The sequence below is a fragment of the Schizosaccharomyces japonicus genome (genome assembly GCF_000149845.2).
Source record: "Schizosaccharomyces japonicus yFS275 unplaced genomic scaffold supercont5.1, whole genome shotgun sequence".
Lineage (NCBI taxonomy): Eukaryota > Fungi > Ascomycota > Schizosaccharomycetes > Schizosaccharomycetales > Schizosaccharomycetaceae > Schizosaccharomyces > Schizosaccharomyces japonicus.
Window position 1 is genome coordinate 2,831,026 of NW_011627860.1, and position 22,184 is coordinate 2,853,209.

The window sequence follows — 22,184 nt, forward strand, 5'->3', positions numbered from 1 at the left end:
AGCTGTATCGGTCATGATGTCATGTTCTAATCGTGACATCATCCAGTTTGGCGGATATATAAGCGAGAGCTTCGGCTGACCACCGCGTGTACTGAATCGAATTTAAGTTTTAATTAAACTTTTGTTTACGCGAATGTAAACAAACACGACGCGTCGGCAGAAACAATTATTTGCTAACAGAAAAACAGAACAGAATCGCATTTGTGTATATTTTGTATGTGTACCTTGCAGTAATTAAGAGCGATTCGTAAAACAAGCATACTTTTCGTGTCATAACTAACACACTCATTAGTAATAACAACCCCTGCTGAATCAAGACGAAAAGCCAACTCTCAACAAAATGATAGAAATTGGTTTGCAGTTATTTTCCAAAATGAACCAAAACAAATGGACAGCCATGCTGCTGCCCATTTTGGGCGGATGGTTTGTCGGCCGTTCCACGGCAAAACATGTAAAGATGTACAGAAGAGCAAACCAGCCCAAGTTCAAGCCACCTGCATGGGCCTTTGGTCCGGCATGGACGATCCTGTACGCGTTGATGGGTTACGCTGCACACCTTGCATACCGAGCCGACCCAGCCCTGGTCACTGCGAAGGGACAGCTCGGAGCAAAGTTATACCTGGCTCAGCTCGCTGTGAATTACATGTGGATGCCCTTGTTCTTCCGATACAAGATGAGCAAATTAGCGCTCGTGAACATTGGTGCAGTGACCGGAACCGTCATCTGGCTCTCCAAGACATGGTCGTCCATTGCACCGATGGCCTCAAAACTCTTGCTTCCCTACATCGGCTGGTTGGGTTTTGCAGGATACTTGGTAAGTTGTACATTTCGTAAAGGCCAGCGGTAGAACGAAGCCAACTTGTGCGATGATGGGCTTATACGCTTAATCATTTTGGTTGTTGGCAGCTCTGCCGTAGTGACCCTGCATCAACGTGTTCGACAGGACGCTGTCGTCGTGGTGCTCAAGCACGGGGCCCGAGGCATCGTCGTGTCCGCCCAGCATGAGTTGTTGTCCATTAACCGTTCCATTAGAATCTGGGATTTTGCCTGCTAAATTAACGCCCTCAGTCGGATCCAGAGACGAAGTCATTTGTGAATGAACAAGCATGTGTTGCTGGGGATGCTGTCCGTGAAGCGAGTTCACCACTTCAGTGTGTTCGTCCACGAATCCCAGCTGATTTTTTCCGCTTAATAAAAGACCAGGTGTCTCAGACGAAGGAAGGTTTGCACCCATAGGAGGGTTGACGTAGCCTTGAAGAGGATGCAGCACGTCGTTTCCAGTATCGGAACCGGCCGTAAACATGTTGGGGTGTTGAGTAGCCGCAGCAGACCCCGAGTGAAACTGGTCTTGCATATTCAGGATGCCGCCTGCTCCATCCAAAAAGACATCAGAGGGATGTGAGGGCGGATGAAATGCCTGGGCTGCTGCTGCGACTGCTGCTGCATTCGGGTTCAGGTCATGGTGAGGTTGTTGATTAGCGGCAGAGGGGAGAGAAGAAGCATCTGAGGAAGACTGTTGTTGCTGTTGGTCTTGAGAAGGGAGCTGTTGATGTTGTTGCTGCTGCTGCTGCTGCTGCTGTTGGTGCCCCCCGCCGTCGACATTGGGAGCTGTGTTGTTGGGGACATCCTGCTGCCGCGATTGTGTTTGATTGTTTAACCCCACTGTTTCTTGCAGCACACCTGAGCGTCCAGCATCGTCATTAGAAGCCGCAGCAGCGACGTTGGCGTCTGGCGTAGCAGACATAGCTCCATTCTCCATTACCGACCTCGTAGACTCGAGGGTCTGGTTGGCTGCCTGGACTTCTTCGGCTGTTTTCGTCGTATCGGTGTTCGTGTTCGCTTGGGCACTCTCCATTTCCTTAGCTTTCAGTTCAGCAACTTTTTCTGCCGTTAAAAAGCGTCCTCCAGGGCCTCTAGGACGACGCATGGCGTGCTTGTGCCGAGACTCATGCAGATACGGTTTTCTTTCTCCTTGGACCCTGCGTAGTCGCTCCTCGAACCGCGCACGGGCCTCTCTTCGCTTGAGAATGCGATGATACTGTTTTGCGTTCACGTAAAGTCCTTCAGCGCCGTCGAATTGATTCATTTTCGTCCGCAATTGCCAACTCGCTGAATCTGGCAGTTGGCGACCAGGCGTCCTGCTTCGGCTCGTAGAACAAAAATGTTACCCAGACGGAAGTCGTTTTGGTGCGTTGAGACTACAAGTGGGGGACATCCCACATGCGCCGTCCAGGCCCCACACGGCCCCCACTAGTCCTAATCCTATTCGGTATTCTTAGGAGCAACAGACAGGGTGTTTCTGCCGTTTCCCATTCGCTTTTATTGAGACGCTGAGAGGCGACTGTTTGGGCACTTTTGGCGATAATGACGGCATCTCAGTCTGTACTCCAGAAACGGAAACGCGTAGACGAACCTGCGGACGTGAAACAGCGGCAGGTTCGTCAGAAAATCCTACGAGAGAAAAAGTCTGATATCTTGGCGAATTTGGCCTTTGAATGTATGAAATGCTGCTTGGTGAAAGAATTGGGGTGGAGGAAGGCGTTACACGAGTGGTTGTGTCCTGTTTTGGCGCGTTTTGGAGCTCATTTGACCCTTGTGTCTGATTTCATTGTGCTTCCCTGGTCTTTCCGTGCTTCTACGACTCAGTTGCCATTACCATCCATGTACTAACTTCGTATAGTGTCTGATAAAATCCGCCGATTGCGTTCGAATGCCTCTTTATTGGCTTCGACTATAAAGATGCGCGGTGAAATTCGCATTGCATCTATTCCCAGAGCCCAACGAAGCGTAAAGCTACGTGACCTCATTAAGAAAGAGCCATCCTCTATTCCTCGTGTAACAACTCCCTGGCGTTCTCGTATTAAGGACTTCTACAAGCTAGACGAAATCTCGCCTACTAAACGTGAACCAAGCAAACTGAAATTTGAAGTAAAGAAGGCCAGCAAGTAGGACGGAGGTGGTTGGCAATGTAATGTACAATTGTACAGCTGTGTTCAACTGTTGTTCACTCTCCCTCCTTCGATGCCTGCACGACTTTCTGCATCCGATTCATGATTTGAGTAAAAAAGGGCCGGATTTCGTTAATTTCCATGGCTCCTAGATTATCGACGCCCAGCTGTACTTCGTTTACTGCCTCCAAACCTTTGCGGGCCTTGTTTTGCCGAGCTTCACGCAACTCTAGAAGCAATCGCTGAATCTGCTCCACGTCTTCCATGTCGTCAGCACAGTCTCGAAGCAGCATTTGTGCTACTTCAAGCCAATGGAAAGGAAGCGGAGCGAACGCATCCTGCTCAATCTCCTCGTTGCGGAGCTGCTCTAATGTTGCTACATTCAACCATTCTGGCGGCACGATTCTTGCACGGCCTTGAGTTTTCAATTTCAATGCCAACCAGAGAGGGATTTTCAGCTTTCTAGGAGGTTTCATTACGGGTATCGTGCAACTGATGAGTGGGAGCTGGTCCATGGTTTCCAAAGGAACAATTTCTATTTTCATATTTTCCGCCAGAAACTCTATTTCTTCTGGCGACAAAGTGCAGCACAGCGCTGTTGCTGATGACATTTTTGCAATATAGTTGGATCGTCTGGGAGAACAGATGGAACAGCCTTCAGACGGCTTTTTAATTCGTGTTCTTGGTTGTTGCTAAATTTTCTTGATCACAGACAAACGACGAAAGATGCAAACACCAGTGCAATTTGCTTGCATACAAAATCACAAGTACTCGTTTTTTCTGTGACTTATCGGTAGTTGTCGCGCCTTACATACCGATTGATACGCGTGGTTGTGTACAAACGGTCAGCACACGGTTCATCGCAAAAACGACGTTCTACAATTGATTAACCATTTAACCCAATTTTTTTCTTTAGCAGCCGATAAATCCTACTTACGGAAGCACAATGACTCCGAAAAGTGCTGCTTTGGTGGACGATCTTGTGTCCATTCTCAAATCCGTTCAAACAAAACGGTCAGCAAAGGGTTTCTTGAAAAAGCTGTTTCCACAACCAAATGAAGATGCCACGCCGTCATCTACACATCAAGCACCGCCTGTACGCCTTGCAGTGACAAAACTTGCCGGTGTGGAAACGATTGCCGATGACACGCTTTTTGGCATTGGCAAAACAATCCAACGCATGTCTCGATTGGGAATGCAATCTATCATTGTTCCATCGATGTCAACACCCACGGGCTTGTCGGCGTGTTTTGCGAGCGGAAAGTGTGCTTCTCTGGCACAGGTGAATGAATTGCGTGAACAACTTCGAACACAGGAATTGTCACAGCTAGACCGTGTTTCCGACATTCTATGTCAGGCTGGAGTCCTTGCCCGACCTTCGTATGGCACTTTGTACGCCTCGAATGCAGATGGTGTGTCTTTGGAAGCACAACGGTTGCTGCTTGAAACGCTTCAGAATGGCTACACATCGGTAATCGGCAACAGCGTCGTGAATCCTGGTTTGTGTCTTACACAAATTACTCCGGACCAAGTTGTTTTGGGCGTTGTCCGCTCTTTTGCCCAGATGAAGTCGAATGTCTCTGTCGAGCGTTTAATTGTCATCGATGAGGTTGGAGGCATGCCGTGTCCTCGTCGGTCTCATGGATCAAGTCACGTTCTCATCAACCTGGCCCAGGAATACGTAAGCCTGTGGCCTACGCTGTCGCCGAAACATGCTGAAAATTTACAGCTCGTCAACAGCTGTTTAGATCTCTTGCCCCACTCTGCTGCAGCCATTGTCACAACTCCAGACGCCGCCGTATTCAACGGCTCTACCCGGCAATCACATCCCATCATCCACAACATTCTTACCGACCGGACTGTTTTCTCTTGTTCTCTTCCCGTTGACCGGTCGCCGGAAACGAAGACGACACTGCTTCGCAGAGGCACACCAATCTACATGTACCATGGAACGGACTGTTTAACGAACGGTTCCGTGTCGTGGGATCGCATTTGGTATCTACTGAACGACTCCTTCCAACGGGTGTTCGACATGCCACGCTATTTGGAGCGTATTCGCCATAACCTTGCACTTGTCATCGTTGCCGGCGACTATGAAGGTGTTGCAATTATTACTCTCGAGCAACCGCAGACGCCGGGTGCTGCTCCCGTTCCCTATCTGGACAAGCTTGCCGTCTTGCAAAAGGTCCAGGGAACCTCTGCCATTGCTGACTTTGTGTTTAATGCCATGTGTTCCGTATTCTCGCAGGAAATCGTGTGGCGGTCTCGTTTGGACAATCCGGTGAACAAGTGGTACTTTGAGCGAAGTCGCGGTTCACTCCTTTCGCGTTCTACACCATGGAGATTGTTTTGGACAGGCTACAAGAGTGCCGACCAAAAGCGTATCCAGGAGTATTTGGATGTGATTGATTCTATTCAACCGACATGGATCAAGTGAGCCAGCAGTCACCACTCCCGACTGCAATTGAGCCCCGGCTACACAACTCCTTCTTAGACGCCTTAATCCCGCCAGCATCTTTGTCATTTCATATTTCTCGACCTTTTCTTAGACATCCTTGCCTGCACTCTGTCGATCATCCGGCGATCATTAATTAGTGTTGGCGATCTTTTATGATCGACATTCTGATACTATCGTTTTTATTCCATACCTACACCGACGAAAAACAACTTACACAGAACAAGCAACATGTCGCACAAGGTGGAACTTTTGAAACGTGCTCTCGAGAACCAAGTCCTGAAGTTCGGTGAGTTTACACTGAAGTCCGGCAGAAAGTCGCCCTACTTCTTCAACTCGGGTCTGTTCACCACCGGTGCCGACTTGAATGCTTTGGGTGCGGCGTATGCCAAGGCCATCGTCGACATGGGTGTCGAGTTCGATGTTCTGTTCGGTCCCGCCTACAAGGGTATTCCCTTGGGTGCCGTTACCGCCGCCAAATTGTACGAGTTGACTGGTAAGAACTACGGTTTCTGCTACAACCGTAAGGAGGCCAAGTCTCACGGTGAGGGTGGAAACCTTGTGGGTGCCGACGTTACGAACAAGCGAGTCATAATTTTGGACGATGTTATTACGGCAGGCACCGCTATTCGTGAGGCCATCTCCTTTTTGACCCCTAAGAACGTCAAACTCAGTGGTATCGTCCTTCTCCTTGACCGTCAAGAGCGTCTCAAGCCCGAGGTGAACGAGAGCACCATCACCAAGCTTGTTGCTGAGCTTCAAGTTCCCATCACCTCTATCCTCACTCTTGATGACATCGTCGAGTTCACCAAGAACGAGCTTTCGGCTCAAGAGAACCAAGCTATGGATGCTTACCGTGCCAAGTACCAAGCTAAGTAGACCTGGCACTGAGGATACTGGTTGATTGACTACTTGTTGTTCTATTGTTACTTTTTTTTTTGCTGTTCTAGTGAACGAATATCCAGAAAAAACTCGTATCGCCTTGTAGGGGAATGTTAGTATGAAAGTGTGAGTAGTTGTAAAGGGACATTCATCGCCACTAAACCTCAGTTAGGCTGTTTGTAGGCGCACACAGTGCTTAAATACTGTTTTTTCTTAATGACTCTTTTCATTACTGGGTCTCGCTTCCGGCGCTGTATATGCTTTCCCCGTCCCATCCCCCACCCCCACCCCCGCGATTTCCCCAGGAGATCGTCTTCCTCTACTAAAATTCACCACCAAAAATGTAAACGAAGGCCAACGAAGGCCACACGTACAGCTTTCCACACTAGCGACGGTGTACAAAGTCGCCTCCAGTTTCTGATACGAAGACGCAGCAAAAAAGCTTTGAGTACTACTCCAGCCAGAACCATTTATCTAGTCGGACGAGCAATTGACTTGTTGACGGTTGCTCTTACATTTTCAGAGTCCTGGGACATTGTTTAGTTACTCGGAAAAACTCGTAGTTTTGGTCGAAACGCGTTATAACGTATTTTCGTTTAATGTGCTGATCCAAAAACTAAAAAAAGTTGCTGTTCTGTTTGTAAGTTTGCAAAATTGCAAATTTCAGATAGACTCAACCTGTCTTGTGCTGTGGTTACTGCACAATGAGTACGATAAAAGTGTACAAAACAGCGTATTCGGGTGTTGCGGTTTTCGAATGTATTGTTAATGGAGTGGCCGTTATGAAACGTTGTCGCGACGGTTGGCTGAACGCTACACAGATTCTGAAGGTTGCCGAGCTTGACAAGCCAAAACGAACAAGAGTTCTGGAAAAGTTTGCCCAGCGTGGTATTCACGAAAAAGTCCAGGGCGGATACGGCAAGTATCAAGGAACATGGGTGCCGCTACAACGAGGTGTAGAACTGGCGATGGAGTTCCAGGTGCATGCTTTGCTGCTGCCGTTGATCGAGTGTGAGGGCGAAGAAGACCCATATTCATCTTACAAAGCTCCTACTCGGACTCTGAGAGAGTCGGGCTCCTTTTCTCATGGCATGAGTGCGAAGATGTACGGATTCGACAGCGTCTTGCCCATGTCGTCGCCTACCCCGTCCAAGTTGTCGAAACAATCTTCGTTCTCCCGTACGAATTCGGTGGACCAGAACGGTACAGCGAGTTATGGCGGCGAGTCTGTTCAGCTGTATCCCGACGACAAGAGTGCATCGAGTGCTGACGAACAGACGACTTACGAGTCGGGAAATGCGTACAGCGATGCGTTGTTGGATTATTTTCTGCTCCCTCAGAGCACAGAAATCCCGGAGTTTGTGTTTCGGAATCCCCGTGACTGGAATGTTAACGCAAGCATTGACGATGACGGCCATACGGCTCTACACTGGGCAGCTGCGATGGGAAATCTGGAAATGCTGCATGCTTTGATTGAAGCAGACGCAAACATTGTCGCAGTGAATGCGCTACAGCAAACAGCGCTCATGCGGTGCGTCATGTTCACCATGAACTATGATCTACAAACGTTTGAAGTGGTTGCCGATTTACTACAGTCTGCCATTTGTATGACTGACTGTTTCAATCAAACCGTGTTTCATCACATCGCACTGTTGGCCTCGTCCAAGTCAAAGATGGAAGCGGCTAGTTATTATATGGATACGCTGCTTCAGCTTCTGTCTACCACACAGCCAGTCAACGTCGTCGCTGGCGTTCTGAACATCCAAGATGAACGTGGGGACACTGCTTTACTCATCTGCGCACGCAATGGAGCAAAAAAATGTGCTCGACTGTTGCTTATGCTGTATGCCTCGGCCAATATTCCTAATAAAGAGGGTCGGTATCCAAGCGACTACCTTCCGGATGATATTTTAAATGTGCCAACGGCTGATTTGACTACGTCTGCTTCATACACCTCCTCGTCCAATCCTCTCGCTATTTCCTCCGATTCGTTCAGTGAAAAATCCGCCCCTCTGATAGCAAGCACAGAAGTACCACGAACTGAGCGGTGCCGATCTGTTGCTGCTTCGAACATTATGAACAAGGCTTTGCCCGATGTTTTGAGCCGTTTGACAACTCTATCAGAAAGTTATGCTGAATTACTGAAGGAGCGACAGCAGGAGTACGTTCGCGCGGCAGATGTATTTGAACAAACGCTTCGTGAAATTGAGTCTTGCCAACGACTACTCAACGAGCATTCCGTAATGTTTGATGTTCCTCTGGACAAGCAGAAAAAGGTTTTAAAGGAAGCATGCATATACTTTATGCAAAAATTGCGTGCCGCACACGAGCTGATGGAACACTCTCAACAAGTTCGCATAAGAACCCTCAAGTCATCAGCAACGGAAACAATGTCAGATGCAATTGAGAGACCGTTGGATGAGACGAGTGGTGCCTCGTTCTCTTTGCCGTATCACGCAGAAGACCCTATCCGTGCTGGGTTGATAGAAAAGCTTCGGGCGCTACAAGAACGGCGTCAACAAAAAGTACTTGATATTTTGGACTTAATGTCTCTCGGGCCGATAAATCCTAATTCTGTGAAGACACAGTGATGGTGAAGGGTCTCAGAGAGAGAGAGAGAGGACCCAGAACCAACTTGCTCCTGTTTTTTCCCTACCTTTTGGTTTCCGATTGTTTTTTGTCCATTCCCATTTTTTTCACATCCTTCCATCCATCCCCTTGTGTCCCGTTTCGCGCATTTATCTCTTTTTTTTACATATAAACTGTTCATCCTATCATGTCTGTAAAGGCGTTGGGTGTTTCTAACAAACGCATTTCATCGGCTTTGGCAAACTGTTGCCTAGCCTTCTCCAACCAACGACCCCTTTCATAATGATTTTCCTCTCGGTTTGCCATTTCTAGAGAGAGCATAGCCGAGTATACGTACAGCGGTTGATTTTCGTTAAACGGAGCTGAGAGCAAGTACTCGTCAAGTGACGAGATGGCCTGTCCGTACTCTCCCATCTTAATCTGGAGCAGTACAAGCGCAGGAAAAAAGCTGTGAGCCTATATTGGTTAGTGGGTAATTTTTATGCACGGTCGCGTACATCAATGCTTGTTTTATGCCGTCCAGGGATGGCAGGAAATCTTGCAATTAGACGTTGTAAGTACTCCCTTGCCTTACTTGGCTCCAATTCATTTAACAGCTCTAAACCAATTTTCCACAAAAGACGAATGTCCACGGAGCGACACCGCAGAAGCAGTGAAAATGCTCTGAATGCCCGAGGATAGTCTGCTCGCAACAAACACAAATGAAGCAGCGTTCTTAGGTTCTCAATGTGTTGCAACCGTAATGACTTTGGAGGCGCCGGCAATGCTGGAAGTTCTTTTTGCACAGATTCAAGCCGTTTGAACCCCGTTTGCACTTTTCGTTTGGTCACTGGAGAAAACATGATGATAAAAGTAAAAACAAAAAAAGACTGACGGACGAACGAATGAACCGTTATTGACAAAACGTGATCTAACTGCCGATGTAACCTTACTACAGTATGTCTCCAAACGAGGATAAAGCTTTCCAGTAAGCGTTTCCAAATCTCTCACACACCCGCACTCCCTAGCTCTTTCTTGGTTCTTTTTTTTTTGTTTTCTTCTTCTTCTATCTTTGATAAAAGATGTACTCTCTTTCTTTCTTTTTTTTGGTAATTTAGATGTTCCTTTTCTTAATAAATATTTGAAAGGTTTGTAATGAGAAAGAGATAAATAGGTGATGAAGGAAAACCCCGTTCAGAGTGAAATCTACGAAGATCAAATAAAAAGGATGAAACAAGAAGACGCAAAGTTATTGATGTGTGTAATCATAAAGAGAAAAGAAATAAATTTCCAAGGAGTTTTCTGCTACATTAATCAAGCAGAAATTGTGCTCTAATTGACTGTGTTTAAAAGATAATTTCTTTCGTGATGATACCTTGAATGAAAAAATAATTAAGGTATTTAAAGTTTTGTTACGCGAGCTAGTAAATTTGGTGTTGAGGAATTCGGCGAAACTGTAACTCTACGCGAAATCTCTCTCGCTAATCAGTCATCCCACGCGTCGCTTTGTTCTGGCTACTGTCAACCAATCACACAACTCTGGAGTTTGCCAGTCCCTCAATCATGCAATCAGGGTTAGGGTTGTAGAAGCTATAAAAGGGCATCGTTCGCATCCTAAACAGCATTCTCTCTTTGCCTTTTGGCTTAGATCAAGTGTAGTATCTGTTCTTTTCAGTTTAATCGCTGAAATCACCCCATCGGGGTGTTTCCGATTATTCTTGTTTTTGGCGTTCGCCCGGGAGCCTCTGGCTTGCTACGTTCCTGGGCACCGGTGTCCTTACCGTTGCACTCCAGGTATGCGACGCCGAATCTCTCAATCATTCACCACTGACGGTACCGCGACTCGCGGTGGCGGCAGTGGTGTTTGGTTCGTTGGGTTCGTTTCTTGAGTCTGTAACAAGTTGTTTTAGAGTCGGGCAATTGAATTGGGACGGGTTAGTCTGTGGTTGCCTGTGTCTTTTGTTGGGAATTAGTCATTGTTGTTTTCCTGGGTGCGATTCATTCTGGCTCCTCTTCGTAATCGCCTCTGCCGATCTCTGCTCTGTGAGTGGTTTCGGCCATAGTGGTGGCGATGTGTTGTTTGATTACGGGGAAACAGGTTTGTGTATAAGAAGTGAGGGTCTCCGCTGAGAGTTCTACGCGTTTGTGACCACCGGTTGGGTTTTGGTTTGTTCTTGCTTCTGTTCGTCGAATTGTGGACGGTATCGATTTACTCAACTTCGAACTTTGTCAAATTTGTCGCTAAAAGGTTTCTGAGCACGACTTTGTTTTTCCCTCCTGTACACTTTTTTGGCCTCTTTCGTTCTGCTTTTTCGGATTTTTTTCTTTTTCTACGCTCCTTAACGTTTACGACGAACTCAAAAATGTCTTCTGCCTCTATGTTTGGAACCGTAAAGCGTCAAGCTGACGAAGGTTCAGATCCTGTCGATGTGCATGTACGCGTTGGTGTCTTGGCTTTGCAAGGTGCTTTCATTGAGCACATTAACATTTTAAACTCGTTTCCTGGTGTCCAGGCTTTCGAGGTGAGAAGTGCTGATGATTGCGAAGACATTGACGGACTTGTGCTTCCTGGAGGCGAGTCGTCTACGATGGGTCGGTTAATCAAAATTGACACCGCTTTAAGAGACGTTCTTGACAAATTGGTTGCTGAGGGTTTGCCTATGTGGGGAACATGTGCAGGCATGATTTTGCTTTCGAAGGAAGCTTTGGGCGGCAAGTTCCCTGACCCGCACTTGCTCCGTGCTATGGATATTACGGTGATGAGAAACTTTTTTGGCCCTCAAACCATGTCCTTTGAGTCGCTTATCACTGTGACTGACAATATGAAGTTTGAACACACAAAACCAATGGGTCCCTTCCCCGCGACGTTCATCCGTGCACCAATTGCCTCTCAAATCCGTTCGGAGGATGTGAAGGTGCTCGCTTCTATCGTCCACGAGGGTAATGAGGTTGTTGTCGCTGTCGAGCAGGGTCCCTTCTTGGGCACTTCGTTCCATCCTGAATTGACGGATGACAACAGATGGCACGAGTGGTGGCTGAAGGAGCGTGTCATTCCCCGTAAGGAGCATACGAGAAGCTGTTAGAATGGGAAACGTGGAACACGGACATGCTAATGATTGACACGTAGCAAAGTCTTTGATATATATTTTGGTTCAATAGTATACTTTTCGCTCCTTTTATTAGAGTTTTGTGGGGCGGCTATGCGGTAGTAATGTCGTGTTTGCTTGTATTTTAAACTTTCTCGCTTGTAGTCCACGTGGCATAGCTTAATACACCTTATTTCACTCCAACTTGGGAGAAACCATTTGAAATACAACATTGCCAACTCGTTATTAACTGGTTTTAACAATTGACGCAAAAATATGTTAATCTATTTCTCTTGCGCATGAGAGTTGCTCATCTTGTTTCTTCTACCTCTGTTTAAGTGTCTCTTTTCTGACGTGTAAACCGAGTATCTTATTTCTTCTGGAAAAGTCGTCTTAGCCGACTCGTTCCAACTAGTTCTTTTTTTGCCAGTAACAACATTCAAACACCGAATTTTTGATAAAAGATAATCTGTTCTACTGCATCATTGACTTTTTTTTCTGCTTCTGTTTGTCTTGACGCGTTCATAGCGCTCCTGGAACGATTCTGTTCATTTAACGTTGTGTGCAACACTGGTTCTTGAGATTGAGTCGAGATATTCCGAATAATGTCTCGTAAGGCGGTCATTCGACACCGACGTAATCCTGTTAAGCCGAATGGTTATGCTAGTCATGGTATGAGCTTCCCTTGCGACACATGGTTGAGTGTGCAAGATGTGCTAACGTATATGTTTAGGGAAACTGCTGTTCGCTGCATTACTGGAAACATTCTGCCGTACGTGTTGCAACCCAAGAGTTCGCAATTGGCTTATGCTGACCTGTGAATCTATACAGAACTGTACGATTCGGATCCAGAGCAATCACGGAAACTCTTTAAACTCATATGTCAGACACTGAGAAATATGGGTATTCTTGACGAAGAGTATATGGATGAATTGTCGGGAATACGTATGACTTATCAGAATGCGCTCCATCATTTAATAATACAAGCTAAGCAAATCATGCATGAGGATGTTCCTCCTTCATCCAGTACTTCCTCTGCTGACCTGTTGGAGCAACGTACTTCACAGTCTCTAGTCCTTTCTCCCAGACAACAAACTCTGCAACTTAATTCTAGTCCTTCCACACCGAGGATGTTGTTGGATTTGGAGGGCAGAGATTTGAATCCGTGGAGTACGCAGAGAAATTCGCGCTACTCTAATGACTTTGATGAAAAAAGGCTTCTTGGAAAGGGCGGATTTGGTGCTGTGTACCAAGCGCAACACAAGGTTGACGGAGTGGACTATGCTGTGAAAAAGATACACCTCAATTTGCACCATTATTCCTATTCAAAGGTGTTTCGTGAAATTAAATCGCTTGCTCGGATGGACCATCCGAACGTCGTGTATGTGTAGCATGTTTCTCAAATTCTTTATCTCTCACGTATCCCGCTAACCATGTACTTTTAGACGTTACTTTTCCAGCTGGCTCGAGCATTCGAGTGAAACTAAAACTCAATCCACAAACATGGCTCATCCCATGTCTTCTACACATCCATTTGAGCAGGAAACGGATGATCTCATCGTTGAACCTTACTCTCCCACACTTTCGTTTCAATCCGACACAGCCGAAGAACCTTCACGAGTCGACGAAGAATTGGGAGAAATTGTGTTTGAAAAGAGCACTACGAGAAATGAAACTGATAGTGAAGAGGACGACAGTAGCGTTACTCTATCTAGCACATCTTCATCCACAGATGATTCTTCCTCCTCGTCTAATGATTCGTCTTCGGTTACTCAAAGCAGCCTTGAAGATATTGAGGGACGTATAGGAAATTTAGTCCTGCATCAAACAAGCCCTCCGCCGTCAGAACACGACGAGGAAGAAACGGGATACTTTGATACGGACCACAATGCTTGTGATGGCTTGGCAACTCCCAGTCCGTCGTATCGTTTAACGTTATACATACAAATGCAACTTTGCCCGGATGACATGGCATCATATTTGGAACGGAGAAATCGTGTTTTAAGCTTCCCCATGTCATCCTTTCAAACTCAACTTCACTTAAACCTCTTCCGTGCGATTCTACAGGGTGTTCTTTATGTTCACGAAGTCATGCATCTCATTCATCGAGACTTAAAACCCGGAAACATATTTCTTGCACAGTCAAAAGTTGATGAAAGGGGTAGTGTTTTGTTGAACACTTTTCGAAACGGTGAGCAGAGTGATGATCTGACGTTCGTGACACCCAAAATCGGTGACTTTGGCTTGGTGCTGGATCGTCGAATGGGTTCTAGAGCACTTACACCGAGTACGGGAGGTCGCCAGTTTGGTCCAGACGCTGTTATATTTTCAAACAATGCAGGTACATCTACTTATGCGCCTTCTGAAGTCCATGCCCTGGACTCTGAAGGACGAGTTCCAATTTCGGAAAAGGTGGATGTGTATGCACTAGGTATTATCTTGTTTGAGTTGCTGTATCCAATGCGCACTGGCATGGAACGGATGGTATGTTTGCGTAAATTGAAGCAAGGTATTCTTCCGGAGGAATTTGTAAAACAACTGGTGTGTGAATCGACCTTAATCCTGTGGATGACGGCACTTGATCCCAAGAAGCGGCCCTCTATCTCTACAATCCTGCAAAGTGATCTGCTGTACAAAGGAGGTGGAAAGTCTACCGAAATAATTGCTTATGAAGCAGATAGAGTGCAGGCAGCGGATATGGAAAACAGTCTCCTTCGTACAGAGAACATGAAACTACGAGCTGAGATAGAAGCTCTTCGTGCTAAACTGCGTGAGAAGTAATGATTTATGACTTATGATGAGCATATGCATGGAGAAACATGACATAGACGAAATGCAATGAACAACAACTTATTACCACTAACAGCAGCCTTCGTTTTTTATTTATCTTTCTTCCTTTCTTTCTTCCTTTCTTTCCTCCCTTCTTTCTCCCAACTTCCCTCACAAGTTGTTCCTAAACGCACCGTTTTATTTAAAACTAAAAACCTCAAACACATGAGCTGTCCCAAAAAGTATCATTTTTAACCCCCATTTACCAAGCATTTGACATAGAAGTCGGTTTTTCCAATTCCTCCTCGCGTTCGTATTCGATTTCAACGTGAGGACCACGTCTCTTAGCGGGTCTCTTTGTTGTAGATTTCCGCTTCCGCGAAGGGCCTTGTTGTTCTTCGTCGTCTGAAGATGATTCAGAGGATTCTTCCTCATCACTCTCCTCAGAAAGCGATTCATCCTCGTCCTCATCATCATCCCCACTGGCGAGCCAGTCCTCGAGGTCCGAGATTTCCTCTTCTTCTTCTTCGTCACTGACAAATTCCATCTCGGCTTCTTCCAAGTCCTCGAGTTCTTGTGCTTCATCAACAAGACCCTCCTTGGCAGCGAGGACCTTCTTCCAAATGTCTTCGTTGACGTTCAGGGGTTGATCACCATAGACACCGCTCTTTAGACGCTCAACCAACTCCTTTTCAATATTCTTTTCGAGTTTTGCTGCAATGAGAGCTTTACGTTCACGAGTCGTCTCTCTACGGGTTTGTTTGGGCTTGATAGGAATGAGTGTGGGTTGGTGCTTTAATGCCAGTCTCCGGGCCTTCAGCAAGTACTGTGTGAGACGAGTAAGTCTCTGTTTGCACCGATGAATTTGAGGGCCAGGCCAGTAGAGTAAATGCTTATCGATTTGCTCCAGAGCTTGAGCATAGTTTTTAGACAGCTTAATACGCTGCCATAATTTTGCAGGAGTGAATGCACGTTCAATGGTTTTCATGTACAGGTACAGTTTGCCATTATCCTCACGAATCGTTGCATACCTCGAGTTTGCTAGCGGACAGGATTCACGATTGCAGAGACCCGTAACATTGTACTCGTTTCTGCAGAAGTTCTGCGCTTCTCCTCTACGGTTTTGTTAGTGAAAAAGTTCTTTTTAAGCTAAAAAAACACGAAAAACACGAAACCCTCTCCTTTTTTCCCGCAAAAAAAGGGAATCTCGTGCTAATACAAAGCTGGATGCTTACTTGACCCTGTAGGAACAGAATTCGTGTCCAACGACCTGCCAAATGATCTCGTCCTGCTGCATTTTGAGGTAAAGGGTGGAGGCTCCGAGGAGAGTGTTCTTGGACTCTGCAAAAAATTGAGCGGTGGCATCGGTGGAGGTTGTTGTGCGAGATAGCGGGGGAGAGGGTAGAAATGATAAGCTTAAGTTGTTTTAGGTTATCGTATCTAAGCGAAGATATGCAACAGTATTGATACATAAGAAACAATAGTTTAGGCTTCTTGGTTACGTTCTATAATGTTGGATTAGATGGTAATTAGAATGCAAAGAAGTACATGATGCAGGCGAACTAGGTTTGTTCGTGAACTCATGCGTTGTTCTCTTGGACACAAGAAAAAAAGAAAAGAAAACAGGATGCTTACATGTGTAAGATGAATAACTTTGGAGAGGAAGTTGCGATTACAGTAATAGAATAATAAAAAAGCACCCGTTGGACCTTTTCCCACTATAATTGAGAAGAAATCTGGTCCATAACTTTGTTACAGTGCAAGGCACTTCGAAGTGCGTTGTGAGAAGCCACAGTCGTACTTACTACGAGTCCAGATTGCTCTCTCTTCTCGCGGGCGGTTTGAAACACACAACTTCCTTGAGAATATTGATTCATGATGGAAATCGGCTTGCCGAAACCAAGATGCTTGGCCAATTCGTAGGCATGAACAAACGCATCCGTAAGCTGGACGAGTGTAGATTTGTCCAGAAGTTCAGGGAAGCAAACAACTTCATTCAAATCTTGATCTGCCATATGAAGAATTGTTTTTTTGTCACTTGAAGTGTTAGCTTTGGAATGATACAATGAAGCACACTCGGATTATGGTGATCGTAGTCTTAAATTTATGAGTACTACATTCCTCGCTTCCTTTAACGTACTTTGCAAGGTCTGCAAGCTGTTGGGCTGCAGAAGACATGTTTGGAATATAGAGAAATACACTGAGAGATGGAAACAGAAACCGTGCCAGAAAACACACTATAAACTTTGATTACAGAACCACAGACAAACTCCTCGCACCAAATGACAAAGGTATCCGTCCAATCCGGCAGAATATGCTAATGAAAAGTGGTTGAATGGTTTGTGATGAGTGCTTGAACTCTGACCCAGTTCACTTGGCAAAAACCAACTACCAATTCTGTTGAGACCATAACCTCTCAAAACTATATTAAAAATGTCTTTCTTTGGTATGGGAAACAATAACCAGGCGGTTAACCCTCAAAACATTGCGATGGCCGAGCAGGAGGTCGAGATGATGTCTGACATCTTCAACAGGTATGTATACGAAGACGGGCATGTCGGCTGAACGGATTGGATGTGTGGGTTGAAGTAAAGTTTTTACGATTTCTTTGACTAGCTTCCTCGTCAATGGTTTTTGTGAGTTTCCTTCTTCTTCCAAACAACTCTTCAATTCTCTTTGCAGTCTCGACAGCGAACATACACCTTTTCATCTATTACTTACTAACCTCCAGAATTGTTCGTTCTTGTCAAGAAAAATGCATTAATAACAAGTACCATGAGGCCGATTTGACCAAGGGTGAAAGTGTTTGCATTGACCGTTGCGTCGCCAAGTACTTTGAAGTGAATCAAAAGCTTTCTGAGCACATGCAAAAGCGCGGTGAAGCGCGTGGAGGCATGTAGAAAGCTGCAAGTCTACTCCTTTGTTGTTCTGAACGTGGCCATTTATGAAAATTGGAGCTTCCAACTCATTTTGTAAATAAAATGCTGGTAAAAAGGTTGCTATCTACAAGTGTTTGAACCTATAAAGATTTTATTCTGTTTCATAGTCTCATTTCTCTCGTACTCTCTGTTCAATGATTCGACTTTTTGTGTTTGTTTACCACTATATCGATCCATCGCCAAAACAGAACAACTGGCTATTCCGCCCCCAAAATTGTAAATCAAGGGTATGTAGGGCCTCGTTGAAGTTGTACAGTATCGCTGTATCTGCTGGTCGGATCTGTTTCCGGTTGCGTCGTTGTTTGTCTCACTGACTTCTGCTTCCGTCTCTTTTATATCCCGCCCGAAGTGTCCATTTCGACTTCATCCCAGCACATTTTTTCACACAAATTACAGATTTGTAGACACTGAGAACGGCTGTAGTTGAATTGCACAAGACATCGTTGTACAGTGATTAAGCTTGGGTTTTGTCTGTACATATGCTCCTGTCATGGGTCAGCTGTCTGAATTTCGAGCCTCGGATCCTAATGCTTATTCACAAAAGCTCGGATTCAAGACAGAGAGTGAAGCTTTACATGCTTGGAAATTAGAACGTAACGGCATGGGAGTCTCGAATGAATGGCATTTTCCGTCCATTTCTCAGATGGGTTCTCATTCTACAACCGTGTCTCCAAGTGCTGCAACGGTAACAAACGCCTTTTTTCCAAGTCCACCGCCATCAGCGTTGCCTCAAGATTATCACGATGTCAGTGGAATGTTTGGAAATGGTCCAAGACAGTCATTGACTGAGCCGAGTAGTATTGACAGCGGCTTTCTTCGTTCTTCCCAGTCATCATCTTCCCTGAGTGGGTTTACGCCGACACACACAACTGTTCTCCACCCTTTTTCTTCCGTTGATTTGAATGGAAAAGGTTCTGTCGGTTCTCAGGACGGCAAAATGAACAGCTTCTCTCGACTCAGTGTGGATGAGAACGTATTTCGAAAATCGAGTTCTTCTTCTCTTATCGGACAAGGACCGGCTTCCTCCATTGGGTCTCTTCCTTCTGCGAAGTTGTCTAGCAGCTACAAAGGCAACCTCAACAATTTTCTTGGTTATCGGATACCCAATAGCGCTCCTATTTTATTTGACCATGGAATTCATTCACAATCTGTTTCGCTTCCTCCGACACAGAACGATTTTCCGTCTCCGCTTGGGGAGCCAGCTACGAATTCGCATAAAATGTTCCCACTCGAACAGCAACAGCATTCTTCTCGTTCTGAAGACCTGCTTTATTCCCCCTCAAATACTGCAGCTGCTTTTAATTCTTCCCTTCTTTCACGACACAATAGTTTGCGCCGAAGGTCAAGCCTGATTGCCGGATCATCGCTGTCTCAAAGCAACAAACAGGTCCACTCCCCCTTGGAATACTGGCCTCCCTCCTCGCAGGGGATGTCTCAAGGAATACCTGCTCAATCACGTTCTCTTTCTTACAATTTCTCACCGGAGCATCAAGCTTTTATGACTTCGCCTACGGAGCAACCAACACCCTCGGATATTGTTGCTACGTCGCCATACCATAGCTCATTAAATTCTCCATTTGCTTCAGCAAATACGTTTCAGTCAAAACTTCCAGACTCCTCTGGGCTTTCAAATATTGGTTCGGCCGTCGCTTTTGGTCCGAATGGTACTTCTCATCATAGTAAATTTCGTCCGCACGTAGCGGAGCAGCATCAACCGAATTTCCATTTCGGGAATCCAACCGATGAAATCTTTGAACTGGAATCCAAATCTGCTAGCGCCCCCATACGTGCACATTCGCCTACATCTGCGGGGTTATCGAATGCTGTTGGTCACTTAGTCTTGTCCGGCAACTCTTCTTCATTCATGTCTTCAAAGCAAGTTTCCTATTCTTCCGAGGAAAAGCAATCTGATTCCGCTACGGATTACACCACTCGAAACAAAATCCTTCACGATATTCGAAACAATAAACATAAGAAGCTCGAAATTAAACAACTTGTCGGGCATCTCGCTGCTTTTAGTACGGATCAACATGGCTCGAGATTCTTGCAGCAAAAAATTGAAACTTGTTCTGACGAAGACAGAGCCCTGCTGTTTCACGATATTGTGAACGGCAATTGTTTACAACTTATGATGGACGTTTTTGGAAACTATGTTGTTCAAAAGCTCTTGGAGTTTGGCACAGACGAACAACGAGAGGTATTCACTGAAAAAATGAAGGGTCATGTGCTCACATTATCACTGCAAATGTATGGTTGCAGGGTTGCACAAAAGGCGCTTGAACACATCCCCTTGAATCGCCAAGTTGAGCTCATTCAAGAACTTGACGGTGACGTCCTTAAATGTGTTAAGGACCAAAACGGAAATCATGTTATTCAAAAAGCCATTGAATGCATTCCTTATGGACATTTACAGTTTGTTGTGGATGCTGTAATGCCCAATGTGTATAACTTATCTTCCCACCCATACGGGTGCCGTGTTATCCAACGTATCATTGAACATTTTGCGGATGCTCGAAGCAGTGTATATCTTCAGCTGCATACCCAAATACTACACCTTGCTCAGGACCAGTACGGAAACTACGTGATTCAACATCTGATGAAGAAGGGTTCACCTTCCGAACAGAGAGAAATTGTTGAAGTAGTTCTTGGAAATGTTTTGCATTTGAGTCGCCATAAGTTCGCTTCTAATGTTGTGGAAAGATGCATCTCATACTGCAGTGACACTGATCGTGAACGGTTCTTTAACAGCTTACTTGGTGAAAACGAGGACGGGTAAGTAACGAATTTCTTTAGAATCTTATCAACTCTATTTACTAACAGTGTTTTCAGCGACACATACTTGCTCAATCTAATCAAAGACAAGTATGCGAATTATGTGATCCAAAAGCTTATTGATGTGTCAAAACCTGAGTTGAGGGATCGTATAATTACAGTTCTTAATCCTCATCTAAACGTACTAAAAAATTATACATATGGAAAACATCTGTATTTAGGTACGCATGATTTGTGTATACCTTCTGCGGTACCTCTAACATATTGCAGTTGTTGAGAAATTTCAACGAGGCAATGCAGAAGAACCTTCTGAAAATTCTAAAACTGTTATGACCAATATGCCCTAATATTACGTGCACGAATGTTTGCATACGTTTTCCTTTTTCCTTTTTTTTGTATTTTCGTTGACGTTTTTGTTCTTTGTTGGCACTTTTACGCTTCACTTGTTGAAGCTGTTGTCTTGCAACTAATATCTTTTTTTTTCTTTTGGATTAGGTAAGGTTTTTCTCGCTTACTCTGTTTTGTTTTATTAAATAGTTGCTTCGGGAAGTTCTGGAACCTGATGCCTCTCTCCCTGGCAATTGCTGTCTGTTTCAGATACTTTTTTCACATGATTACGCTTGCTCCAGACAACGTCTGAGCCTTTAGTCTGTAGCGTTATGGGGCAAAATTCTGTTAATATATTCAAGTGTATTTAAATGAAAAGAAAACGTTGCTTACTCCCTTACTGTTCTTGTGGAGCACAATTAGCAGCCTCATCTAAATGTGAAGTGTCACCAAAACAATGAATGTGTCCTCCTTCCTTAGAGAGAAGCTCAATTTCAGTAACACCAGTGTTACTTGTAATAAATTTCTTTTCATGTTTCTCTTTTTCAAAGGTAAAACCCTTCTCTTGCATGAAATGGTCACGAAGAGCATTGATAACGCCTCCATGGCATAGCACAACGACGCACTTCTTCTGTCCGTACAATGGAATGATCTTTTCGTCCCAAAACTTCAGCAACCGTTTCAAAAGGCTGCTGTAACCTTCGCCAAAACGGTCTGGGTGATTCTCTGCCAAGAGCTTCTTTGCTTCAGCGACTGGCATTCCCTCAAGTTCACCAAAGACGCGCTATTTGTTAATTACTTGAACCAAAGATACACGGATAATTTGTCCAAACAGTGAACAGACAAAGTGTAGCAGTGAGAGCAAACAAACAGTTTATAAATAGATACTCCAACAAGTTTTACATACCTCACGGATTAAGTCTGAGTATTCAATTGGAACATCAGGGCGAGTCTTAACGAACGGAGCAATCGTCTTCGATGGTCAATATTGGAAAATCATTATAACACAATGTTTTTACCTGTTTGCAACGCGACATTGTACTGCAAAAGACCTGGTCTACATCGAGTTTTGCAAGTCTTTTAGCCACTAATTCTGCTTGTTGCTTGCCATCCGCGTTTAATTCCGCATCGAAAGATCCTTGCTAGAAAAATTGTCAGAAAACGTTACATAAAAAAGAAAGCCACGAACCAAAATCTTCGCCTTATTTCTGTCAGTTTCACCGTGACGAACGAGAAAGACGCGCATTCTGTGATATGTGAAGGACAAACCGTTTTTGGCGCGGATGATTAAGCTATTTAAGCTCAGATGCGATATCAGGATTTGCCCCAACTTGTAGATGGAATTGAACATTTTGATTTGTTATAAAGTTCTGTTGCTCTTTTTTTATAGTTTCTATTGGGTGAAACATTATAGTTTGCGCTTCCTGCGCTCATTTGT

General features: G+C 45.1%; 15 protein-coding genes across 15 annotated transcripts; 9 read left to right on the forward strand and 6 right to left on the reverse strand.

Moving 5' to 3' along the window:
• Positions 1 to 340: 340 nt before the first annotated feature.
• Positions 341 to 847, forward strand: SJAG_00699 (tspO/peripheral benzodiazepine receptor; the record flags this gene model as incomplete). Its single annotated transcript, XM_002171933.1, has 1 exon — positions 341 to 847. One exon carries the CDS (start codon positions 341 to 343, stop codon positions 845 to 847), a length of 507 nt encoding a protein of 168 aa, XP_002171969.1.
• A 36-nt stretch (positions 848 to 883) lies between these two features.
• SJAG_00698 (CCAAT-binding factor complex subunit Php2) lies at positions 884 to 2,086 on the reverse strand (the record flags this gene model as incomplete). Its single annotated transcript, XM_002171932.1, has 1 exon — positions 884 to 2,086. One exon carries the CDS (start codon positions 2,084 to 2,086, stop codon positions 884 to 886), a length of 1,203 nt encoding a protein of 400 aa, XP_002171968.1.
• Positions 2,087 to 2,364: 278 nt separating this feature from the next.
• SJAG_00697 (borealin Nbl1) lies at positions 2,365 to 2,949 on the forward strand (the record flags this gene model as incomplete). Its single annotated transcript, XM_002171931.1, has 2 exons — positions 2,365 to 2,497; positions 2,681 to 2,949. 2 exons carry the CDS (start codon positions 2,365 to 2,367, stop codon positions 2,947 to 2,949), a joined length of 402 nt encoding a protein of 133 aa, XP_002171967.1.
• Positions 2,950 to 3,004: 55 nt separating this feature from the next.
• Positions 3,005 to 3,559, reverse strand: SJAG_00696 (GINS complex subunit Psf2; the record flags this gene model as incomplete). Its single annotated transcript, XM_002171930.1, has 1 exon — positions 3,005 to 3,559. The coding sequence occupies one exon, from the start codon at positions 3,557 to 3,559 to the stop codon at positions 3,005 to 3,007; it is 555 nt and encodes a 184-aa protein (XP_002171966.1).
• Positions 3,560 to 3,894: 335 nt separating this feature from the next.
• On the forward strand, positions 3,895 to 5,385 carry SJAG_00695 (acetylglutamate synthase Arg6; the record flags this gene model as incomplete). The annotated part of the gene is made up of 1 exon (XM_002171929.1): positions 3,895 to 5,385. The coding sequence occupies one exon, from the start codon at positions 3,895 to 3,897 to the stop codon at positions 5,383 to 5,385; it is 1,491 nt and encodes a 496-aa protein (XP_002171965.1).
• A 187-nt stretch (positions 5,386 to 5,572) lies between these two features.
• SJAG_00694 (orotate phosphoribosyltransferase Ura5) lies at positions 5,573 to 6,459 on the forward strand. Its single transcript, XM_002171928.2, has one exon. It carries the CDS (start codon positions 5,635 to 5,637, stop codon positions 6,280 to 6,282), a length of 648 nt encoding a protein of 215 aa, XP_002171964.1. The 5' UTR covers positions 5,573 to 5,634; the 3' UTR covers positions 6,283 to 6,459.
• Positions 6,460 to 6,568: 109 nt separating this feature from the next.
• Positions 6,569 to 10,240, reverse strand: SJAG_00692 (RNA polymerase I transcription factor subunit Rrn11). Its single transcript, XM_002171926.2, has 2 exons — positions 9,372 to 10,240; positions 6,569 to 9,330 (listed from the first exon to the last, which is right to left on the reverse strand). Exons 1-2 carry the CDS (start codon positions 9,714 to 9,716, stop codon positions 9,052 to 9,054), a joined length of 624 nt encoding a protein of 207 aa, XP_002171962.1. The 5' UTR covers positions 9,717 to 10,240; the 3' UTR covers positions 6,569 to 9,051.
• On the forward strand, positions 6,649 to 10,063 carry SJAG_00693 (MBF transcription factor complex subunit Res1). Its single transcript, XM_002171927.2, has one exon. The coding sequence runs from the start codon at positions 6,990 to 6,992 to the stop codon at positions 8,874 to 8,876; it is 1,887 nt and encodes a 628-aa protein (XP_002171963.1). The 5' UTR covers positions 6,649 to 6,989; the 3' UTR covers positions 8,877 to 10,063.
• A 672-nt stretch (positions 10,241 to 10,912) lies between the features above and the next one.
• Positions 10,913 to 12,027, forward strand: SJAG_00691 (glutamine aminotransferase subunit). Its single transcript, XM_002171925.2, has one exon. The coding sequence runs from the start codon at positions 11,217 to 11,219 to the stop codon at positions 11,934 to 11,936; it is 720 nt and encodes a 239-aa protein (XP_002171961.1). The 5' UTR covers positions 10,913 to 11,216; the 3' UTR covers positions 11,937 to 12,027.
• Positions 12,028 to 12,156: 129 nt separating this feature from the next.
• Positions 12,157 to 16,158, forward strand: SJAG_00690 (PEK protein kinase Hri2). Its single transcript, XM_002171924.2, has 4 exons — positions 12,157 to 12,611; positions 12,673 to 12,711; positions 12,771 to 13,320; positions 13,385 to 16,158. Exons 1-4 carry the CDS (start codon positions 12,545 to 12,547, stop codon positions 14,718 to 14,720), a joined length of 1,992 nt encoding a protein of 663 aa, XP_002171960.2. The 5' UTR covers positions 12,157 to 12,544; the 3' UTR covers positions 14,721 to 16,158.
• On the reverse strand, positions 14,887 to 16,069 carry SJAG_00689 (66S preribosome component MAK16). The gene is made up of 2 exons (XM_002171923.2): positions 15,944 to 16,069; positions 14,887 to 15,823 (listed from the first exon to the last, which is right to left on the reverse strand). The coding sequence occupies exons 1-2, from the start codon at positions 16,003 to 16,005 to the stop codon at positions 14,971 to 14,973; spliced, it is 915 nt and encodes a 304-aa protein (XP_002171959.1). The 5' UTR covers positions 16,006 to 16,069; the 3' UTR covers positions 14,887 to 14,970.
• SJAG_00688 (hypothetical protein) lies at positions 16,009 to 17,091 on the reverse strand. Its single transcript, XM_002171922.2, has 2 exons — positions 16,849 to 17,091; positions 16,009 to 16,745 (listed from the first exon to the last, which is right to left on the reverse strand). Exons 1-2 carry the CDS (start codon positions 16,884 to 16,886, stop codon positions 16,427 to 16,429), a joined length of 357 nt encoding a protein of 118 aa, XP_002171958.1. The 5' UTR covers positions 16,887 to 17,091; the 3' UTR covers positions 16,009 to 16,426.
• SJAG_00687 (Tim9-Tim10 complex subunit Tim10) lies at positions 17,014 to 17,836 on the forward strand. The gene is made up of 2 exons (XM_002171921.2): positions 17,014 to 17,242; positions 17,440 to 17,836. Exons 1-2 carry the CDS (start codon positions 17,142 to 17,144, stop codon positions 17,606 to 17,608), a joined length of 270 nt encoding a protein of 89 aa, XP_002171957.1. The 5' UTR covers positions 17,014 to 17,141; the 3' UTR covers positions 17,609 to 17,836.
• SJAG_00686 (RNA-binding protein Puf3) lies at positions 17,775 to 22,019 on the forward strand. The gene is made up of 3 exons (XM_002171920.2): positions 17,775 to 20,419; positions 20,477 to 20,640; positions 20,690 to 22,019. The coding sequence occupies exons 1-3, from the start codon at positions 18,138 to 18,140 to the stop codon at positions 20,764 to 20,766; spliced, it is 2,523 nt and encodes an 840-aa protein (XP_002171956.1). The 5' UTR covers positions 17,775 to 18,137; the 3' UTR covers positions 20,767 to 22,019.
• On the reverse strand, positions 20,370 to 22,081 carry SJAG_00685 (phosphoglycerate mutase family protein). The gene is made up of 4 exons (XM_002171919.2): positions 21,936 to 22,081; positions 21,766 to 21,888; positions 21,654 to 21,719; positions 20,370 to 21,530 (listed from the first exon to the last, which is right to left on the reverse strand). Exons 1-4 carry the CDS (start codon positions 21,990 to 21,992, stop codon positions 21,144 to 21,146), a joined length of 633 nt encoding a protein of 210 aa, XP_002171955.1. The 5' UTR covers positions 21,993 to 22,081; the 3' UTR covers positions 20,370 to 21,143.
• Positions 22,082 to 22,184: the final 103 nt, after the last annotated feature.